Here is a 21313-nt window from a genome sequence, read left to right as displayed (position 1 = left end):
CCTCTACCTTCTGTGAAGAGCTCAGTTCATTTGACTGCGTTAGCAATAAAAGTGGAAAATACCAAAGAATCTGGTTCGGAGTATAATACCTTCATTGTAGATACACGACAGTAAATTGGCGACGAGGATGGGATTGTCCTTTTTTTTTATATGCAACGGGTGACCCCTGCCTTGACCAGTAAAAGTTACATTTAGTCATTTAGCAGACGCTCTTATCCAGAGCGAAAAGTTGAACGAGTTTTTGAAAATTCAAAAACTACGAGGAAAGGTTGGTGCAATTTTTGGCTGCGAACAAAATCGAGCCAGATTGAAAAAGAGCAGTATTTTTGTCTGTGGTTGGACCAAAGACTTTTGCGTTGTTGAAAGACCTCTTATCGCCTCAATCGTTCAATGACATTTCACTTTCACAAAATTGCTGAAGCATTGAAGGATTTTTAAAGAAAAACGTATTGGCTGAGAGATTCGCTTTTAAAAGTCGTCGACAACAGACTGGAGAGACTTTTGCCGATTACATTGCCAGTCTGAAAAGATTAGCAGCTACGTGCGATTTTGGCGGGAGCCTTGAAGAGCAGCTCCGTGATCAGTTCGTTTGTGGGACATCCAGCAAAGACCAACGTTGAAAACTGCTAAATGGCGAGGGACTGATATGGATTTTTTTTTTTTTTATAACAAACAGTTTTGAGTGTATGAATATTGGTTTGGACAGTATGCAGAAGGGACAGCGTGCTTCTGCACATCTACGCACGGACCATGTAGGAATGAGAAGACACCGGGAGCCCAGGGCTGCGCGGAACCCAAGAGAGAAGGTCAGTGACAGCAACCAGGCCTGCTACAGGTGCCTCGGGAAAGGACACAGACCGGCGAACCGCCGCTTCAAGGATTTCCAGTGTCGGGGATGCGAAAAGAGCGCATATCTGGAACGCGCCTTCAGAAATAACACCAGGACCAAGAGAGGCGGTTTACTGGACATTCGTCTGCACGCCCGCTTTGGACCAAAAGTGGCCCGGAGGTGAACTTTGTGGACCAAGGAGTCGCGACTCCCGAATTGGTTTCAGAGACTGAGGCCCTCATGTACGTACATTTGCAAACGTAGCGTTAGCAGCGCCATGGCCAATCCGCAGATAGTGCATGCTGTGATACTTCAGTTTACGTCGTATTTACCAAACCTGCAGTTAATTGGGTAAGCAGCGCCTTTCTCTGCCCACTATACCGTAAATTGCGAGCATTTAAACGCACAATTGAATGGGCCTCCTTCTCTCTTTCTGTCATGGATCAGCCACCAAAGTCAAAACAGCGAAAACAAAGATTTCGTGATAACGAAATCGATGTGCTTGTTCATGATGTAACAGCAGATTTAAATATTATACAAGGCCGGAATTCCACACGACACAAAAATGCCATCTGGACCGAAATTATAAATTCCAGTAACTGTAATATTGCATGGCTGCTTAATCTGTGACATGTAATAATTTTGTGTCCACTCAACTGAAAAAGTGTGATCATTGTGGCAAAAATCCTTTCAGCTCATCTCCTTGGCCTATGTTGCCGTCTGGCTCAGATTACTGCTTTAGCCGTGGCGACCCGCCATGGCTAAATTTCTGCCGCCACGGTATCAGAAATAGGGCTGTACAAAATTGTAGGCTGTCTATCAGCAGTGATTGTTAGAGTGCATGTCGGAGAATAGTACGGACACGCGCTTCACACCGCAGTTGAGATTGCGTCCTTGAGAACTGTAAGTCGTATAACTTATGTTGTCAGTTCATTTAAGCCTGTTATTGTATTAGTCTATACTTCTTGCTAATTTAAAACCTACCTTTTTACCGAAGCATTTAAGTAATTTTATCTCAAAGGGGTTTTCCTACTTTTATTAGTTATATTATTGTAGAATCTTGGTTTAGTAAATTTGGGTCTTTATTAGACTTGCTATTTTTACTTTGTCTAGGTCAGAGTTGGCGAACTCTGATAGCGTACAAGAACTCTGGTCGCGTGAAGTATTTAAACAAATATGTAAAACAATCTGTATTCTTGATCTGAGGCAAAGGATCCGTTAACAGAGAATACGGCCCATACTCTTGACCTGGGGAAAGGATCTGTTAACAGAGTGTATGGTTGTATATATACAGACCAGGGGTGAACCAAATGTATGTGTGTTACTTGTAATCCTACTTTTATTAGTTATATTATTGTAGAATCTTGGTTTAGTAAATTTGGGTCATTATTTGACTTCCTAATTTCACTTTGTCTAGGTCAGAGTTGGCGAACTCTGATAGCGTACAAGAACTCTGGTCGCGTGAGGTATTTAAACAAATATGTAAAACAATCTGTATTCTTTATCTGAGGCAAAGGATCTGTTAACAGAGAATACGGCCCATACTCTTGACCTGGGGAAAGGATCTGTTAACAGAGTGTATGGTTTTATATATACAGACCAGGGGTGAACCAAATGTATATGTTACTTTTAAGATGCATGTTTAAAGTTGTTTTCTGTCTTGAACAGAGATCTTATTGGGATTTTTATTTTTGTTTGAATTGTTTATCACTTGTATTATTGTTTTTATTGATTTTATGTAAAGCACCTTGAGCTACAATTCTTGTATGAAATGTTCTATATAAATAAAGTCTTACTTACTTACTTACTAATTTAAATTAAGTTAACTGGTGATTTTCGTTGTTTGTATTCTTCCCCGGGCTAGCTAAATTGCACGTCTGTTGATTCGATAGCGATTGCTGCCTTTGCTCACGTTTGTATTTTAAGTGCTTTATTATGCTGAAGTAGTTTTAATTAATAAATAGTGGGTTTATTGTTATTATTTGCTACAGAATGCTTAGAAGATCAAATGAAGCAGACAGTGTACATGCTTTCGAGGACCTTAATTGATAGGCTACTGACCATTTACAAAATGTTGTTACGTCAATTATTAATTGGCAGCATTTATGCCATTTAGAACATACTTTATGAGTGGAAGGTCTCTTAAAGTAGCCTAACCTTATTGCTTTAGGGGAAATAGCACGAAAGTATGTGCAATATGACATTAGTTATTAGACTTACATTAACCTGCTCCGAAATATAGGGTTAGAACTTGGTTTCAGCTGCTAAAAAAAATCCTAGAGGAAACACTGTCAGGCCCTCAGTCTACTGAACAGCAAACTGATAAGAGACTGTATACAGTAAAGACTGATTGTGAGTATGTGAAACATTACAAGGTGTTGGTCAAATGCAATGGGGCTCGGATGTACATGGAAGTAGATACTGGGGCAGCAGTCAGTTATTTCAGAGAACCTGTACAGATCTAAACTGAGTGAAGTGAAGTTACAACCGTGCGACATTACATTGAGAACGTACACTGACCAACCGTTAGTTCTGTTGGGTAAAATCAAAGTGAATGTGCATTGTGGGAAGCAGCAATTGCAGCTTCCACTGTATGTAGCCCGTGGTAAAGCACCTGTGCTTATGGGCTGTGATTGGATTCGAGTGCTGAATTTAGATTGGTCCAAAGTAAATCGCGTTGCCATCATTGACCCAGTGGAATAAGTGTGCTCAGAGCAGAGTCGTTTTCAGGGCAGACCTAGGCCGAGTGAAGGGTGTCACTGCGTCCTTGCCTGAGTTACCGACTGCCGAACCAACATTTTGCAAGGTGAGGCCAGTACCTTATGCGCTGCGCGAAACCGTTGATAAAAAGCTACTCAAGCCCGAAAATCAAGGAATTATCTCGCCCGTGCAGCATAGTGAATGGGCTGCGCGTGCATTCCAAAACGAGACGGATCTGTACGCATTTACGGAGATTATAAAGTGACAGTAAATCAGTGGCTCAATGTTGATCAATACCCCTTGCCAAAGCCGCAGGACTTATTCTCCACTTTAGCAGGTGGAAAGCATTTCATTTGACTTGACTCAGGCCTACACGCAGCTTGAAATGGATGAGAAAAGTAAGCCGTTTCTCACCATCAATACACAGAGGTCTCTATGTGTGCAATCGTTTACCATTATTTGTATAGCCCTTTTTACACGCAAGCATGTCACAGAGGGCTTCACATACGCCCATAGAACTGCCCCTCAACCACAGGCGCGCCCCCAGACATTTTTCATAGGGGTGGCCAGATGGGGCAAGGGAAAATCTTTGGGTGGCACACCAAAATCAAAACACATTTCAGGAATTATATTTTGCTCTTGTACTTAATAGGCTAGATGTCAATGTGAGCATTAATAATAGCATATAATAATTAATTATAATTAATAATATCCGACGTGGACTTTCTTTTCATTTTCTGCAAATTGACATACAGTTACTGATCGTAGCTAGCTTAGCTAACGCTATACAGTACCATCCCACAACGCCAGCTATCCAGATACTCTAAAAGTCCCAAATTCAACTTCAGTTACGGGCCAAAACCACTAAAACTCAAGAGTGTATTTAGAAAAGCGTCTGCCTCAAAAACGACAAAAAGCGCATATGGAATTTAACAGACCTGTACTGACGTACCATAGCAAACAATGGGGTTTTAAGTGCAATGTTTTAAAAATACACTCTCGGTGTGATCGGCCCGAATTGCCTAAGTTGGTACAGGCTACTCTCTAGACCAGGGGTACTCAATTAGAAACCCAAAAGGTGCACTAACCAAATTTCCATTCAGTCCAGGGTCCGGAACAATTATGGTTTATTTTTCTGGCCCTTACCTCAGAGTCTTGGGGGTAATTTTGTTCAAAGTGCCCATGCTTTGTGTCATAGTCTTTGAGTCATATTCTTAATGTTGCGGGGCGGTAGAGATGGACTGGGAGTAAAAATAAGTCATGCACATTCTGTTTGATGTGATGCTAGTTCGTGAGAACGCTAGGATACTTAATGCGAGCGCGCGTAGCACGCAAGATCATTTTTTTTGCTTTATTTGAGCACAAAATAGTTTTTTGAGCTTTATGTAAAATGAACATAGCCGTTTTTCAATTGGTAAAACCTTGTCTAGTGAAGGTGATGTCTTTTTGTCTCTTAATTTTTCAGCCCCACCCTTACGTTTCTTAGCCTGGTTTTCCATTGCTATTCTTCTCCCGGTGCTCCCGATGGCCAGTCCGCTACTGCGGGGCTGGGCTGTGCCGCGGTGGTGAATTTTCAAGTCATATCATTGGAAATTCTCGTGCTGTCAGGGGGTGCTACAGCACTCCTAGTTCCCAACGGCCATGTTAGTGACGTTTCACAATAGCTACCACTATTGACAAGGGCAACCGTCTCATTAAACACATCAGTTTTGTGCGCCCCACCGGCAGCACAAATGCATACTTGTCTAAATAGGTATTTTTGGAAACAACTTTTCGCCGGGTTTAGAGCACGCCTTGTTTTTCGCTAAGGAAGAAACAGGTACTGTTAGCAAATCGATTAGCCTGCGTTGTTGCGAATGACACACACAACCTGACCCACAGAGGTTGCAACCAACTTTCAGTGAGTGAGTTGTCATGGTGATTACAGTTATTAAAGCTCCTGATTGGACCTTTGTATTGGACAAGTAAGATAGAAACCACATTGAGTTGGAACAAAAAGATGTGCCGGTTAAAATGGAAACGTTCCGTCAAAATGAATTAATTCCATAATAATATATCTGTTATAGGTCCAGGTCCGGATAGGGAACCGCCTGGGTCCGGACCCGGACCGCGGTCCGCCAATTAGTGACCCCTGCTCTAGACTGAAGTAACCTTGTCTGAACTAGCTAGCAAGGTAAGACAGCCCTCCTAAAATACCGATTTATATAACTACTGTAGCTTACCAACGTGAGGTTGCCTACTGTAAATAGGTCATTTAAAATTCAAAAACAGTTTATTCAATATTTGTACTCACTTTTTCCTTGAACGTGGTCGACGATCGACGATAAACTCCCGCTTCTATATGTACCAACCTAGGCTGCACTCTAACCTGGCCCAGTGCAACCTCTTGTGGGGGAGGGGTGACAGGCTCTGAGTGTGAAGATACGTGACAGGAGTGGGGAGATACTTGGATTTCTATGACAAAGTGTTTCAATCGTAGATTGTGGTTAAAATATGTTTAAAACGTTCTACCCCTATGAAAAATGTCTGGGGGCGCGCCTGGTCCTGATCCCGCATTTGTGGACCTGTGCTTGAGGAAAATGCAGCTCTTCAAGAGGAAACCTGCCAGCTGAGACAGCAGGTCGAGCCTTACGTTGACGCAGAGGTTCGGCATCCACCGTTTTGCTTCCTCGGACAAAGACATCCGTTTCTTCACCAGGTAAGGCAACTGCAGCCAATTAACTCAGGCCTATTAACTCAGTGCCAAGGAAATGTCTACCCCAGCAGCAGATCCAGGAATATTTGCAAGCAGATTTCAAGGACTACCCTGACACTACTGTCATCCGAGTTGAGGTGTCAGTACCCATCATCCCCACTCCTCCAGAGTGAGGTATTTTCCAGTTACAAGTCCCACTGCACTCTAAAAGAACTCCAACTTCATACTAATATCTAACTAGCTAACCAACATTGTATTTGATAGTAGCTCGCACGAGCATCCTTAGACCTACTATACTTACGTATTAGTTGTTACAATTGTTGTCATAATTTCCCATCGGAGATTCAAGCAAGCAGACTTTAATTTTGAAAAACCAGACGCTGATTGAGCCAAACCAGGCGTTAATTTTGTGTGGTTTGCTAGACACGTCTCAAAAATTGAGACAAAATTTACGTGTGTAAATTGCAACGTGTCACGTGACACGGTTCAATTCGAGGCGAAAAAGACGCCGACTTTGTAAGTCGGCGGTTTTTACGCGTGGTTGAGACGGGGCCGTGTCAAGCAAGGCGTAAAAGACGCCGGCTTTGGATGCCAAGTCGGTGTTAATTACGCGTGGTTGACACACAGGGGCGTCTTAATACTTGCCCACTAGGCCTCCCATAGGGGTCTGGGTTGGACCCTTCTCGAACAAGCTGGGTACCCAATCGGAAATGCAATACCACAAAGATCCACCAGGGCCTTTGCCTCAAGGCAGGGGCTTGGTTTTGGCACATATGGATTTCCGTAATATGCGTGAGACTTGGCAGCTCTGGCCCATAGTGCTAAGCAGCAGTCAGTTGAACAGCTTGTCCTTTGTCACATCACCAGTATCAGTTAAATGCATTGTAGATTAAGTGTGTTAAAAACACAAACCCACCTTCTATGTCTTTTTTTATATGGTACTTTATGATGTTAGGTCTAACAGTGCTACCTTCTGGGGTAACTTATAACTGAGATTTGAATCAAAGATTTGAATTTTGAGAAAAAGATTCCAAGGAACATATATTTTACTGTTTATTTATTATGTGGTCAGATATTGAAGGCGGAAGGACTGTACAGCAGGGAGACTCAGAAGAGAAAGTCATGGACAGACATATCATAGATCTCATCCAAAGCCAACAAATGTGTCCAATATCATGTTAGATACGGTAGCAGTGGTAGTAGAAGTTGAGATAGCAGATATTGCACAAGTAGTAAAAAAAGAGAGCAGCTTAAAAGAATAGCAATGTAGAAAGTAAATGGAGTTTAAAGTACCTTGAGCTGCAATTCTTGTATGAAATGTGCTATATAAATAAAGTCTTACTTACTTACTTACTAAAGTGAGTAACAGCTAAACAAAGGAATGGAAAGAGGAAAACAAAAAAGGAAAGAAACTGAAAGTTTCCTCGGGAAGAACCTATATAGATTTGCCTGTATTTCCAACATTTTTTATTTACTTTTTTTAAAACCACCCCAAACACTGCACATATAACCCAAATGTTGGTTCTAGTTTTGGCACCCCCAAAACACTGCTACCGAATACACCCAATGCCAGATGAGTGAGAACAAAGGTGAAAGATACTACTAGGACAGATAATCATGAAATAAATAATTCACAAAATGAACTTGAATAAAAATCTGTGCATTGTATAATTTGGAAAAATTACAGTATATATATATTGCTTAAGAACAATGCAAAGTAAATGGGTTAAAATTACAGGCAAAAAATATTTACGTCTAAAATATGAGGTGTTTCGGCTTTTCTTGACATCCAAAACAAATAAGCCCAGTTCTGTTTAGATGGACCTAGGAAGGAATGTAACTGTATGTGCGCATACAGTGCAAGCAGCATCTTTACACCCACATCTTCACACACACCCACCAACACATACCCTTTGTTACGAGATGAACAATGGAGAAAAACAAGACAAACGTGCAAAATCAATCAATTTTCCACATTCTACCAAAGAGCTTTCATGATTATGCATATGATCTCAAATAAAAGAAATCAACATTTTGTGGACCATGATAAAAAGTACATAAAGCTACTGATGTATTTTACAATACACACTATCAAAATTTATAGGCTATTTTAATTTAAAAAAATGACATCAGGACAATACTTGGGACCAAAAAAATAAAGACTAACATTTAACTCTACTGTAAAACACAATACATGCTCATAAAGTGCAGTCAAGCCTAATAGATGCAAGAGGTCTGATTTCAGAATTGGCTTTGTAATGTGTAGAGTGGCGGATATCTCAGTTCTAGAGATAGATTTGATCACAGATGATGGTCTCCACCACAAAAGTGTTCTCAAAGTGCCGAATGCTGTGGCAATTCCTTGCCTCACGTTTAATGATGCCTGGAAAGAGGGAGGAAAAGGAGAAAGGGAGAGATATTTTAGTCACAGTTAGAGAAGTGGATTACGTTTGCCAATACAATTGAGAGCTCCCACTCTCTACCTCTCCATAGCATCAATGTAGATACTGCTAGTTACTCCAACACCATATATGCACCTATAGGAAGCATGTTACATCAGCAATGCCTCCATCCGCCAACTCTCAGAAGACGTCACTACTACGCAACACTTCCTCCTCCGCAATGTTTGATTCTACATAGTGTTCTAGGAGTGAGTCACACACTGATTATGCAAGAAGCTCCCTGTGGAAACCCACATACTCTGATACACACACACTCTGATACAATAATATTTATTTTAAACAAGGAGGCACAAACAAACGAGTCTATTTTGGGTGAATTTGGAGTATGTTGGGGGTCTGATGACGTCATCACCTATAATGTAATGTATGATATTTTTTAAACTGAAGTGGCACAAACAAAACTTTTAAAGGGGTGATAGACTGGGTATTTTGGGTATTTCACACTGTTCCTTAAGGTCTCTGAATAGGGTATGTAACATTGGTTGGGCTGAAAATGGCCCGGGTGCTATTCTATGCCCCCTGATACATCCAGTGAAATTTTTCCCAGGAAAAAACGCTGGGTTTTCTCCTTTTATGGTATGCTCATGAATATATAGATGAGCTGTGCGCTGATTGGTTGGTTTACAATGAGTGAAGCTGCGGAGCAAAGCCGCAACACGGCCACAGAACTCACTGACACAACGACGGTGGAGACTTGAAATAAAAACGTACAAATAAATCTATTGTGTTTACACAACACTGTTTTCAACAGATTGACTAGATACCATTTGAACAAATTGAACCAGTTGTTTCCACTTCTGTGGTCGAAGCAAACAGGATCGACTTAGGTGGGTAACGTTAGCACTAGCTACAGCTTAGCAATCGTGAGTCAACTCAGCTTCAGTTAGCTCTTCTAGCTATCTTGCTGAAAAATAGATCTGGACAAACATGCATCTTGAATTGTAGATTTACATGACAACACAGGTTATTTATTTGAATGAAACACAGTCAGGAACATGAAATAACGTTAGTCCCATTTCCAAAAACTAAATCGTCACACATTCTACCGATGCTAGATACAGGCAGGATACGTTATCATTGCTAATAACTGTGAGCGACAACATCATACTACAGCCAAAGAGTATAGAAGCACGTCAATATAAGTTCTTTGCTTGCGGCTGTGATGAACATAAGGTCGGAACAGCACCTCTTTTCAGCAACAGCTTCATAGCAAATCCTGATTTAAATTGTCCCCAGTTTTCGAAAGTGTCCTCGGTGAAATGGTCCGAGAAAATTAATACTTTAGCATCGTACTTAATAGGAATATTCCCATAGATAAACATCAGCCATGCCTGTCTAGTGTCTTGTTCTTTGGGAAGATGGTGAAAAGTGTCAGGATTCCCGGTACAGCCTGGAACACTGCATTTACGGCGCTCCATTTTCAATATCTTGAAAACATTAACTTTCTTATTTGTAATTCCTGTGTAAGTACAGAGCAGCGCGCAGCTAGCTAAAAAAGTGTCGGAGATCTACGCGACCTCCGTTTATGTTCCTGGACCAGGAAACCAGAGGGCGAGTAAATTTGCAACAGTGCAACTTGTGCAACAGTGCAACTTGTGACGTCACAAGTTGCACTGTTTCAAAAGCTAGCGTTTGGACTTTGAGGTTCACTGTATGTTTATTTTACACACCAAACTGTCATTTTTCAACTATGACAAGGTAAAAATCGGTTTTGCAATCAATTGCCCCTTTAACAACACAAACATTACTATTTTGGGTGGATTTGGAGCATGTTGGAGGGCAGAGCGACATCAAAATAACCTATAAAATATTCTTTAATATCAAAATAATTACAGTAGCACAAACAAAATTGTTAAAAGGGACAAACCCGTACAAACAATTGAGACTATTTTTGCCACCGATTTGCATTGGGTGGGGGTCCCAACTTCACGCAGGCAGCGCTCTACGGACACAATGAACCTTGAGTCGCCATAGACCAATTATTTGTTTGTAAACATTCGGGGTGCGCGCGCAATGTGGCTGCAGAAAACCAGGAAAGGATAGCCTTTATAATGGCTAGAGAAGTACACGGATTATACATATAGTTTGATTTAAAAAGACCAAAAAGGTCGAGGAGGACAGCCTTTGACCCTTGTGCTGCCTTCGGGTCACATGACCCAAAGGTTCACAACGAACCATCATTGTGTTTACCCAATTTTACCCAATACAAAAACAAATAAATATAATTTTCTTTTAACCTTCGCAATGTGGGGGGTCTGATACAGCCCGACAGTTAAAAGAAAATGCTTCACTTTGTTTTTGTATGCGGTAAAGTTGTCGCAATACGATGGTGGGTCACAATGACTGATGGGTCAGAATGACCCGAAGATTAAGAGTTAAGAGAAAAAGCGATTCCCCATTGATCTGTCATATCAGAATTTTTATTTGGGTTACGAAAGTTTTGGAATTTGAGTGAGAATGTCGCCCGGTAGACCGCATAGTCTTAAGCGGCAGCCATGTCTTCACGTCATGTCACAAAGTTCATAATTTTACAGTTTTACAGTCAATTTTACACCTAAAAAGTCGAGCAGGGCAGCTTTAAAGAGATATGGGAATTCTGCTTTTAGCCAGCTGGTCCGATTATTTTAGTGATTTGTGTAAAACTGGCAATCTGGGTGAGACTGCGTCCCCGTTACAGTTTTGACGTTGTTAGCCTCAGTCAGACACGGGTCGCTCACTGGCAGTGTACACAATGTTGTATATCACTCCATTCTACACTATAAACGTCAGGGAGGACTGCCTTTTGTAGATACAAGCCTGCTGAAGATAGCCAGACAGAAATTGTACCCTCTCTAGTTATTCTTTATTTTCCCACCTCTCAAGGATTCCCAAGGATTCCTCAATATTTTGACTACATAGACAACATGTCAAAATGTTTGTCTTGGTCACGATTGCGTTGCTTGTATTGGGATTTACGCCACTTCAGTGCTAGTCTACCGTCACAACGTCAGCACACGTTAGCAACGACGCATAGATACGACGTTTCTTGTAAGACAGACAGCGATATCAGCAATCCCTCAGCATTAGTACCGTACTAAAAGTCTAGGAAAGTTGAGGCTACTTTTCGCTAGGTAGGTTAATATCTTAATCTGCTAGACAAGTGAGTTCCCCTTCGTTCTTTTGGCGAGCAGTCTCACGAGCCCTACTTACCCGGCGTCATGGAGCCGACCAGCTAAATAGTTATTTAGCACTAAAGTTGTTAGCTACTGTATCCCTGCTTGTGTTTGCACTGTTGCTCAGCAAGTATCGTGCTGTGGTGTAAGAGGACTGATCAACAAGCGCATCATACATTTAAGCAATTTAAGACTTGCATGTACAGTACCTAATGTTACATTAAATAATGTATTTGAACTCAAGCTTGTGTGATGCGTCGCTGTATCGTTGCACGGTTTAGGATTATATTACAGTAAGTAAAATAGTCTGGTTCAGTACATAAATTAAGTGAACATAATTTTTCTACCTGCATATACCTACAGCTGGCAGCTGTGCTCCGTTTTGCTCCTATATTCAGACATAGCCCCAGTAAATTGTAGAGCTAGCTAACTATTAGACTTCTGCTGTGTGGGAATCGCAAAAGCTAACCAGTCAAAGGGCGTACAAAAATACAGGGTGTTGATATCACAGCCTGGAAACATACCCATCTGCAACCGACGCAAGCACACCCCCTCTCTAGTTAGTTTTGCACAAGCATTAAAGGCAAAATTGGCAAAGTGTCTGTAGTGTCAGGTTCTGACGAGCCTGAGGCCATCGTGCAGGTCAAGGTAAAGTGTATCGTGCAAAGTTGATCCTTCGTCTGCAAACTGCGTTACTCTCGCGTGTCACATGACCAAAGTAAAATTGCAGCCTTTGCGATTACAAAATCTCGTTTTGTCACATCGCGATATTATCGCAAATGCAATTCATCGTTCAGCCCTGTTCCATAGTGACAACAAATCGTATCTAGCGACTAGCAGCAAATCTAGCGACTTTCTGTTACTTTGGCAATCTCCGCTTGTTTATGAGCAGCAGCAAAACAACTAATTGTACTTCTGTTAACTCGCACCCCAACCCCCCTCCACCCAGCGGCAACACTGGACAAAGGGTGCTCTCTCATTCAAGCAACGGTGCATCGTTGCAATCTGCGCTTATTCTTTGCCTCAAACTTAATCATAGGCAAGTGAAATCGAACAATTTACTATCTATTGGCTAATTAAATAATTTTTAATCGTCTAGCATAAAATTTGGTCACATATGCGAGTGTTTTACTCGGATTGTAGAGGGGTTGCAGGTTAGGAAGAGTGGTATGTGGCCAGCTCTGTTACGGAAATGTACTATGCAACACTGGCTGAACACATATACTTGCTTACACACTCTGTCAGTGTTTCCCATAAATTGATTTCTTTGTGGCGGCCCGCCACAATAAAAAATTGACCGGCACAAATGTATTAACTATTTTTTTTTTTTACTGTTTAACATGGCAACAAAAAAAAGTCTGGCATTGTTCAGAGGGCCGGTCCAAATGCGTGGGCCATAGTTTGGGGACCCCTGCTCTAAATCAATGCGCGGGACAAACAGCTTTTTCCCTCAGAGAAGACGGCAGGAGAATCAATCCGGATTTTACAAACAGTAAGTAGGCCTATCTATATAATTGGGTGTGCTTTGCCTTCGGCAAGGGCACAACCTTTGTTATCTCACATATATATTATTATTATTATTCTTTTTGTCCCCCTAAAACTTAGTCAATATTTGGCCTACATAGACAACCTAGGTGTCAAAAGTTTCATCTTGGTAGCGATTGAGTTGCTTCTATTGGGATTTACGTTCCGTTGCATGGTTTAGGCTCAAGTTAAGTTTTTACGGCGAAAAGTGAAGCTAACGGTGGCTAATTTGCTAGCCACAGTCACTGACGTTACTAACGTCACGAAAACACGCGTGACTACCTGTAGCAGAACATTCGTTTCGCATTCGCATTCGTTAACTTGGGGGATAGCTAGGCTAACTATAGCTTTACTGCAAGGCAGCTGCAGAAACGCCACAAGCAAAGAGGCCAGGGTGATAACTATTTACTCATTTTACTTTGTGATGTGAAACACAATTGTGAAATGTAACGTACACTATTAGCTGATATTATTAAGGAAGTAGGCCCACGTCTACTTTCGGAAACGGTAGTCTACTATTTCACTGAAGCATTAGCATCATGACATTAGCCTCTGTTGCCCGGGCAACACATACTACAGTGGTCTATGATGCATCTGTTTTCAATCGTTAAAATAAACATTCCTCACAAATACATTTTCGTTGTAGGATTTATTATTACATTACATTACAAGTAAACGATTTTTTGGTGAAATTATCATTACCTGTGGTTTCAAACCAGTGTTTCTCACTGCAACGCTGTAGCCTAGGCGAGGCACACTACAAAAACATCTACACCGCTGTTTAGGAAGTCAAACGGCGACAGAACATGTTCGGCACTCCCCTTACTTAAATCAAAAGTCTTTCAATAGGTGAAACTATCTGACTAACCTGAACTTCATTGCCACAGCCTAAACTTTGTCAATCTGTTCAGCCTAAACCGTACAACGGAACGTTGAATCGAATTCAACCAACGCAATCGCTACCAAGACGAACACAGCAGTAGTCTAGTACTGTACTGTAGTAGTAGAATTTACGGGGCAGCTTCTACACACAGGGCTATATTGCATTTTGCGTTGTTACTGACAATGATCGCTACCAGTGAGCTTTTTATGAATGAGCGATTTTCCACTACATAAATGTCAAGCTTATTTACGTTTTTGGGGGCATATTTTCAAGTAGCGGATGGTACTGTTTGAATCGCGATTCCATCTTCTACTGCCGGTAACGTCGTAGAATAATCTTCAAAGGGGGTTCTTTATTAACCCTTGTGTTATCTTCGGGTCGTTCTGACCCATCAGTCATTGTGACCCACCGTCGTATTGCGACAACTTTACCGCATACAAAAACAAAGTGAAGCATTTTCTTTTAACCGTTGGGCTGTCTCAGACCCCCCACATTGCGAAGGTTAAAAGAAAATTATTTTTATTTGTTTTTGTATTGGGTAAAATTGGGTAAACACAACGATGGTTCGTTATGAACCTTTGGGTCATGTGACCCGAAGGCAGCACGAGGGTTAATGAATGAATGCAATATGAGTAGGCTAAATGCCTGAAAATATCACGGGAAGGGAAAACTTAAAGGGACGTTTAAGTCAGAGATTAGGTCAATTTTTACACCGGTCTGCCAAATGTATTCGTTTTGATTCAGCTATGAGGCTGCCTCTTGCAGGGGAAATAAGAAGACATCATATTTCATTCTGCACTTCACTCGTATTTTGAGTTGTAAATGAGCAGCAAAAAAAGAGATGCTTTTAAATCTATGTAATCTTTATAAATAATAAGTATGCATTTATATATAAAATATACAGAAATATCAGTTGTAAAAATGTCATTAAAAAACGGGCCCCTGTGCAACCGACCCAAGCAAGCACACCCTACAATTTCTCCAGAAATTGTATCCTCTCTAGTTATCTGCACAAATGTGTAAACTGATAGTCAAGTTAAATATAATCATATTCATAGTTAAATACATTCGGCAAATATAACAATATGAGTCCAACGTAATGTTTATATTACGTAAAGCGCAAAACTATTTTGCGCTCAAATTAATGCGCAACAAAATACTCACGCACTAGTATTACTTGTTGAAGACCCTATCTACACTCTCATCTGCCTGATACTAGGACATAGCTTCGGGCTGAGCAACATTTTTTTTTTTTTTTTCAAAGTCTGGCTCAGCCCCTGCCTACCATCACAAATATAACCACATTCTGTGGGAAACACTGCTCTGCTATGTGGCAGAAGCTTCCATTAAGACTGAACCATGTCTGTTTGCTCTATGCTTGCTGTCATCTCACAGCAGTCATCTGTTCTCACACCAAACAGCCTACGGATTCTCCATGACTCAACCGATATGGAATACACTATAATCCTTGGTATCCATTGATGTAGAGCTGCCAAAACCATGACTTGGCATTACATTGTGTGTAATGCCAAGAGTGGGAGTGTTTTTTGTGTGTGAACTCACGTCTGTGTTGGTTGCGACGTTTGAGGCGGTAGGTCTCCCTGCCATAACACATCCGGTTGATGAAAGGCCCCAGCTGTCTCATGTTCCTCACACGGCCCGTCACCATCATCTCCTCCTGCACGATGTACGTTTGGGGTAGGTATGTCCCCTTCTGCAGGACACATACACAATACAACACTGTCCTCTTTGTCCTCCAAACTTTGTCCTCCAAACCACCACATCCCTATTCAGTTCTCAAAACAGGAGTCAAGCACACAAAGAGCTTACCTTAACATTGACCAGAAGCTCCCACAGGTTACGTGGTGGCATTACCAGTGTTGTATTCAGCTCAATGACATAACACTTGTCCAAGGCAATGTCATGGTACGCTGTCAAACCCTGCAATACAAAATAGACAAGTCAAGCATACTGAAGCCATTCAAAAGATCCTCAATGTACAACGTGCCGCTATTATTAGGATGACCATATCTTAAAGCATATCCTATAATCTAAGGCCACTCAATTCATCTCCTTGTTTCCATAACTTTGCCCATGTCCCTCCAACTTCCACAAATGGACAATTGAAGGACTGGAGAGGAACTCAACAGAAATTCACTTTGGACATTTGAGATGCAATCTGGGTCTTTAATAAAGACGTATTAGATAGTACCCAATTGCTCTGAAAGTACCAAGTCAATGAAGGGAATAGTTAAGCACAAGTTCAAGAGAAAATCAACGTATTTATTACAGATCTATAAGGTGCAGCTGTCTGATACACTCAAGTTGAGCATCTCAGAGGACTGCACAAAGAATACAGTAATGAAGGGCAGTTAAATAGTATCACAATATGGGAGGTTTTACTCCCACCAGAAACGTTGGGGGTGATCTTCAACACAGCCTTCGCAAGCACAGACAGAAGACGCCGCATTCATGGTGCTAGATAGCCTTTGTTTAGGCTTTAGATTGGCACCTAAAAATGGCCCTGACGTTCCATGTTCTCATGAGCTAATATAGCAGGGTATAGTTCAAACATTATTTATTATATTTATTATATTCAGAGCATTCCAAACAGTATAAAAGTAAAAGTAATATTGAATCATTGTAAATTGATCAGTGGTTAAAGACAGACCTCTTCACATGGATTCTTTGGCACTGTCAGTGTTGTGAGCACCTACTCTGGAGGAATGGCCAGGGTTGACCAACAGGGTGACATGTCATTCTCTTACCCGGTGAAAATCATGAATGATATCGGCGGGGTCGCTCCCTCCAAAGTGGGGTACAGGCACACTGATCTGCTCATAGTTGTCATCGAGGTATATGCCAACGTTCTCTTCCAACTCCTGGCGCCCGCGCAGAGGAGCATAAACAGAGTCTTCATACAGAACCCTGCAATGGAACAGGCTGTCCTCTGGGATCTGGATTGAGAACGAAGATACCAAAACTTTGGTTAGTTTCACTTCTGGACTAGGCTATAAATCAGTGCAGCCAACCATTATCAAAATAATATGTTTGACATCTATATCTACCTGAGGTATGAAGTAGTAACGGTAAACGTAGATGGACACCAACACCAGGCCGGACATGAAGACCACCAGGCCAAAGGTGAGGCAGCACAGGCCATTTAGGGGAGACTTCCTGGGCCTAAGAGGAAGCACCAGCTCCCCCTAGGGTAAAGAAAGAAAACTAAGTTAGTCCTAAGAAAATAGAAGCTAGCACAGTGTTGGGGTATGGGTTGATGGGATACCTCATTGACTACCATCAAAATCAAAGGAAAACGTTAATAATTGTATAGTATTGGAGTTTGCTGTCCCTTTAGTTCCTTCCTACAATCAGGACTCTGTTCGGTTTGAAAAAGTCACAGTTTAAATACCCCTTAATTTTCCGCTATACCGTTGCTGCGGTATGAGCTGTTTTTTGGGGGGGTTCGTCAAAGACGGAAAGTGCAGGAATCCCTCAGGCTTTACACAGCTGAGAAAGTAACCCTCCGGGTTGGTGCGAGCAAGCAGTCAGTATACAGAATAGCCGAAGGAGGTGCACTCCTGGAACTTTACCATTTGTTGTGGACCGAAAACATTCAGAAGGCCACAGATGAAGGAAATACAACTTCCCATCTACGGGAGCACCACCAGTCCCTATTCGCAAAATTCAAGATAACGGTGTCTTGAAATTTACATTTGCAACAAGTTAAGAGAGTAAGCGCGTTTAGCACTAGTGAAATACACTTTGAACAGTAGGCTACTATTGGCATGCTACTGACTGAAGCAGATAACACGGCTAATTAACAAGCTAGCGTCAGCTAGTTTCAGGTTACGTTACACCAGAGCCATAGACAAATATTTTCTGGGGAGGAGCAGGTTAGCCTACTACAGGTCTCTCAAATGTCACGCATTTGCTGTGAGACTCACACATTTCAACCATTTCTCACGCTGAGAACAGCAGATTTCTACGGAGTTGATAGTTGTCTCAAGTTATGCAGAGTTCAAAAACAGAAAATAAGAAACACGGTATGATAATCTCACGCCAAACTTTTGATAAAACTTGAGAGCCTTGCTACTACATTTCTGCAATTTAGTACAAAAATTAGTGCATATATTTAGCTGGTTTCACGTATATACGTATTTCTTCCACCGTCTGTGTGTGTATAAGTTAAATTAAAACAATAATTATGTATTGTTCTTTTTAGTAATTTTTTTTTAATAAGAATTTAACTTTAACTTGACATGTTTACTGTTCAAACAATAGTATATTGCTTAAAAATAAAATATATTGTGTTAGAAAAAATATGTTAGAGCTGTAATCGCAATACCCTGATAGCGTGAAACCGTGGTATTTTTTCTCAAGCTTATCATACCATAGAAATCTGATACCGGCCCATTCCTAGTTCTAACGCAGGTTTCTTTTTGACCCTGGGAATCACCTTGACTTCGACTGGCGACGGTAGTTGAATGATGGAGAGAGGGCTTTTAGATGGGAAGTTCCATTTCAAAAAGTTGCCAGATGGCTTGGTGACAAAACCAAGGCTGTGTGTACTGATTGTCAGGCTGAGTTTAGTTATCACCTGAGTACTTCCAGCCTAATATATCACATGCAAGTAAAGCACACAGCTAGCAGCAGCAGCGTTAGCAATAACAGCGGTAGCAGCAGCAGCGTTCGCTCCGGTAATATACGGCAGACAACACTCGACAATGTTGAGTGAATAAAACTCCCTCACAATTTCCTTGTTATCCTCCAGTTATTTGAAGTTTAAAGTAGGCTACAACCTTTTAATGTTATTTCACAAACAAATATTTTATTGGGGTAAAATTTGAACAATTAAATTGAATACATTTGCGATTAATCGCAATTAAATAGTTTAATCACTTGACAGCCCTAGTAAAAATACACAATATTTTACTAGTGCAAAATTACAGTACATGTTAAGCCACCGGTCACTAAACCAGTCGTAAGTCGGCTGGGCTAGCGAGCTAGCAGTGGCACAGAACAGTCACATAATGTGACAAGACTGAATTTAAAAGTATGAAAAACACACCAGGAACACCATCGGCAACCCTGCACCATGCATTATTATTTTAATGTAATATTTAAATTCAGGCTCGTCACATTACGTAACTTTGTTCTGAACAGGACTGGGTGTGCAGCCTTACATACAATAAGTTTCTCCATCTTGAAATCGTAAAACCTAGAAATGTTTACCATGACCAGCGGTTGCTACGTTACAAGAAACAAGAAAACCAATCCGATTGGCCAACGCTTGCGTTTAACGCTGCTCATTTATATAAAGTTTAGACATTTCAACTCGCAACGCCCCGCTCGCCTTCCCACAATGCTCTAGGCAAGCGTCAACGCCCAGTTTCATTGAAAATTAATTGGAAGCTGACGCCCCGCGCTGCCCGCTCCGCTGTAGTGGACACGCCCCACTAGTCGCCAGTATGGACATCTCTAGGACATAATTGGGCTGAGATGATGCACCTTACCAGACACGATCCCCAGTCTCTCAGTCAATCTACTAATGAGGCAACACGCACATGCTGTACACACATTTGACACCGATGCCATGGACAACCGAAGGAAAATAAGCAGATTGCATTGGTAGTATGACGCTGTAGCAGGGACGCTAACGTTGGAGTTCTATTCATGGAGCCCCACTTCCACACTCTATATTCATTCAGAACACCCAACGTTGGAGGTAAATCAGAACAATTGCAGGGTTCCGGAATCCTAAATTAGAAATTGTATTACTAGTTCTACAAACACACCGTCTACTCTGATGCAGAAAAATGCCTTTCTACAACTGCTCCCTCTCACCCACCACCTATCAGAGTAGCTAAATTCTTGTTTTACAGTATACTATCTGGGTACCAGACCTATGTTTTTTTGTTGTAGGCTTTTCAAATATCAACACAACACATTTCAACAGAAAGACAACCTTAAAGTCAAAGCCCAGAGAGGAGGATGGTGAAAATATCGCAAAACTAATATTCATTTATATGACAAATGGAAATTAGCCTTATTTAGGCCTATATTATAATCAAATGTGATCAATATTTATATATTGCACGGTGCGAAAAACGCATAGCAAATTGCTCCCATTTAGAGTGTACCCTCTAATGACACTGTCCCTTACGACACTCAACATAAGCAATTGTCCAAACAACGTTTTGTAAGGCAGTTGAGTGTATTTAAAGAGGCATCCTGTTTAGGGAACGAGATCAGCCTACCCAGATCATTTTAGCATCTGCTGTGTCCCCAAAATATGGCGTCAAACTCCTCGGGGAGCATATTTAGTTACATACTCGAAGGCAGGATTTTTGACTGTATTAGAGATTGTTACTTTCTTCCTACTTTCTTCTTACTTTCTGTAACAACGATTAGATGCACCGTTTTACGTGGAATGTTGTCGAAAGACACTATTGTCTAAGCTAATTTGCATTAAATAAACTGCGTATATATAATGCATCTGAAGGTGGAAGACAACTATTTTGTATAACCTTTTTCCTTAACAAGCCCGCCAGGTTTTAACAACAACAGTGTCAACTGTCTAGATTAGAACAATGAAAGAAATGCAATGTAGCGTAAACTCACGTGTGCATGAGGCATAAGAACATCGGTTTTATCGCCATCGTTCTCCTTATCGGGTTTCTGCGACGAGACTGGCTGAAAAGTAATCTTCACCATGTCTGTATTTTATAGCACACTGATTTTACCATGCAAATAATGGAGATTATATAGTTTTAATCCTACTGCGCCCCCGCTGAATAGTACTGTCTCTCTGACCTCATCGAAGCGTACGCAGTGACGGGCAACACCGTGTAGGACTGAAAATAAATTATTTCGCATATCAAAATAAAAGTCGTCTCCACAGAACACATCACAGTTTGAATTAGTGGTCTACGGACGTCTTTTATTGTTAATATTACCACCAAATATGGTGTTCCGTGTTTTATTATTAGACTCAGGATCAGTTTTAATTTTGAGTCTTTGTACTGGCCCTAAATCATCCGGAAGCTCCGACGAATTACAGAAAAA

General features: G+C 41.2%; 1 protein-coding gene across 1 annotated transcript; it reads right to left on the bottom strand.

Moving 5' to 3' along the window:
• Positions 1–7266: 7266 nt before the first annotated feature.
• Positions 7267–21085, bottom strand: itm2cb (integral membrane protein 2Cb). The gene is made up of 6 exons (XM_062480809.1): positions 20870–21085; positions 17314–17451; positions 17014–17202; positions 16076–16186; positions 15809–15959; positions 7267–8607 (listed from the first exon to the last, which is right to left on the bottom strand). Exons 1-6 carry the CDS (start codon positions 20960–20962, stop codon positions 8510–8512), a joined length of 780 nt encoding a protein of 259 aa, XP_062336793.1. The 5' UTR covers positions 20963–21085; the 3' UTR covers positions 7267–8509.
• Between the last annotated feature and the right edge of the window lie 228 nt (positions 21086–21313).

The sequence above is a fragment of the Osmerus eperlanus genome, chromosome 16 (assembly GCF_963692335.1).
Source record: "Osmerus eperlanus chromosome 16, fOsmEpe2.1, whole genome shotgun sequence".
NCBI lineage: Eukaryota > Metazoa > Chordata > Actinopteri > Osmeriformes > Osmeridae > Osmerus > Osmerus eperlanus.
The sequence above is the reverse complement of the archived record's forward strand: the minus strand, read 5'-3'. Positions and strand labels throughout refer to the sequence as shown.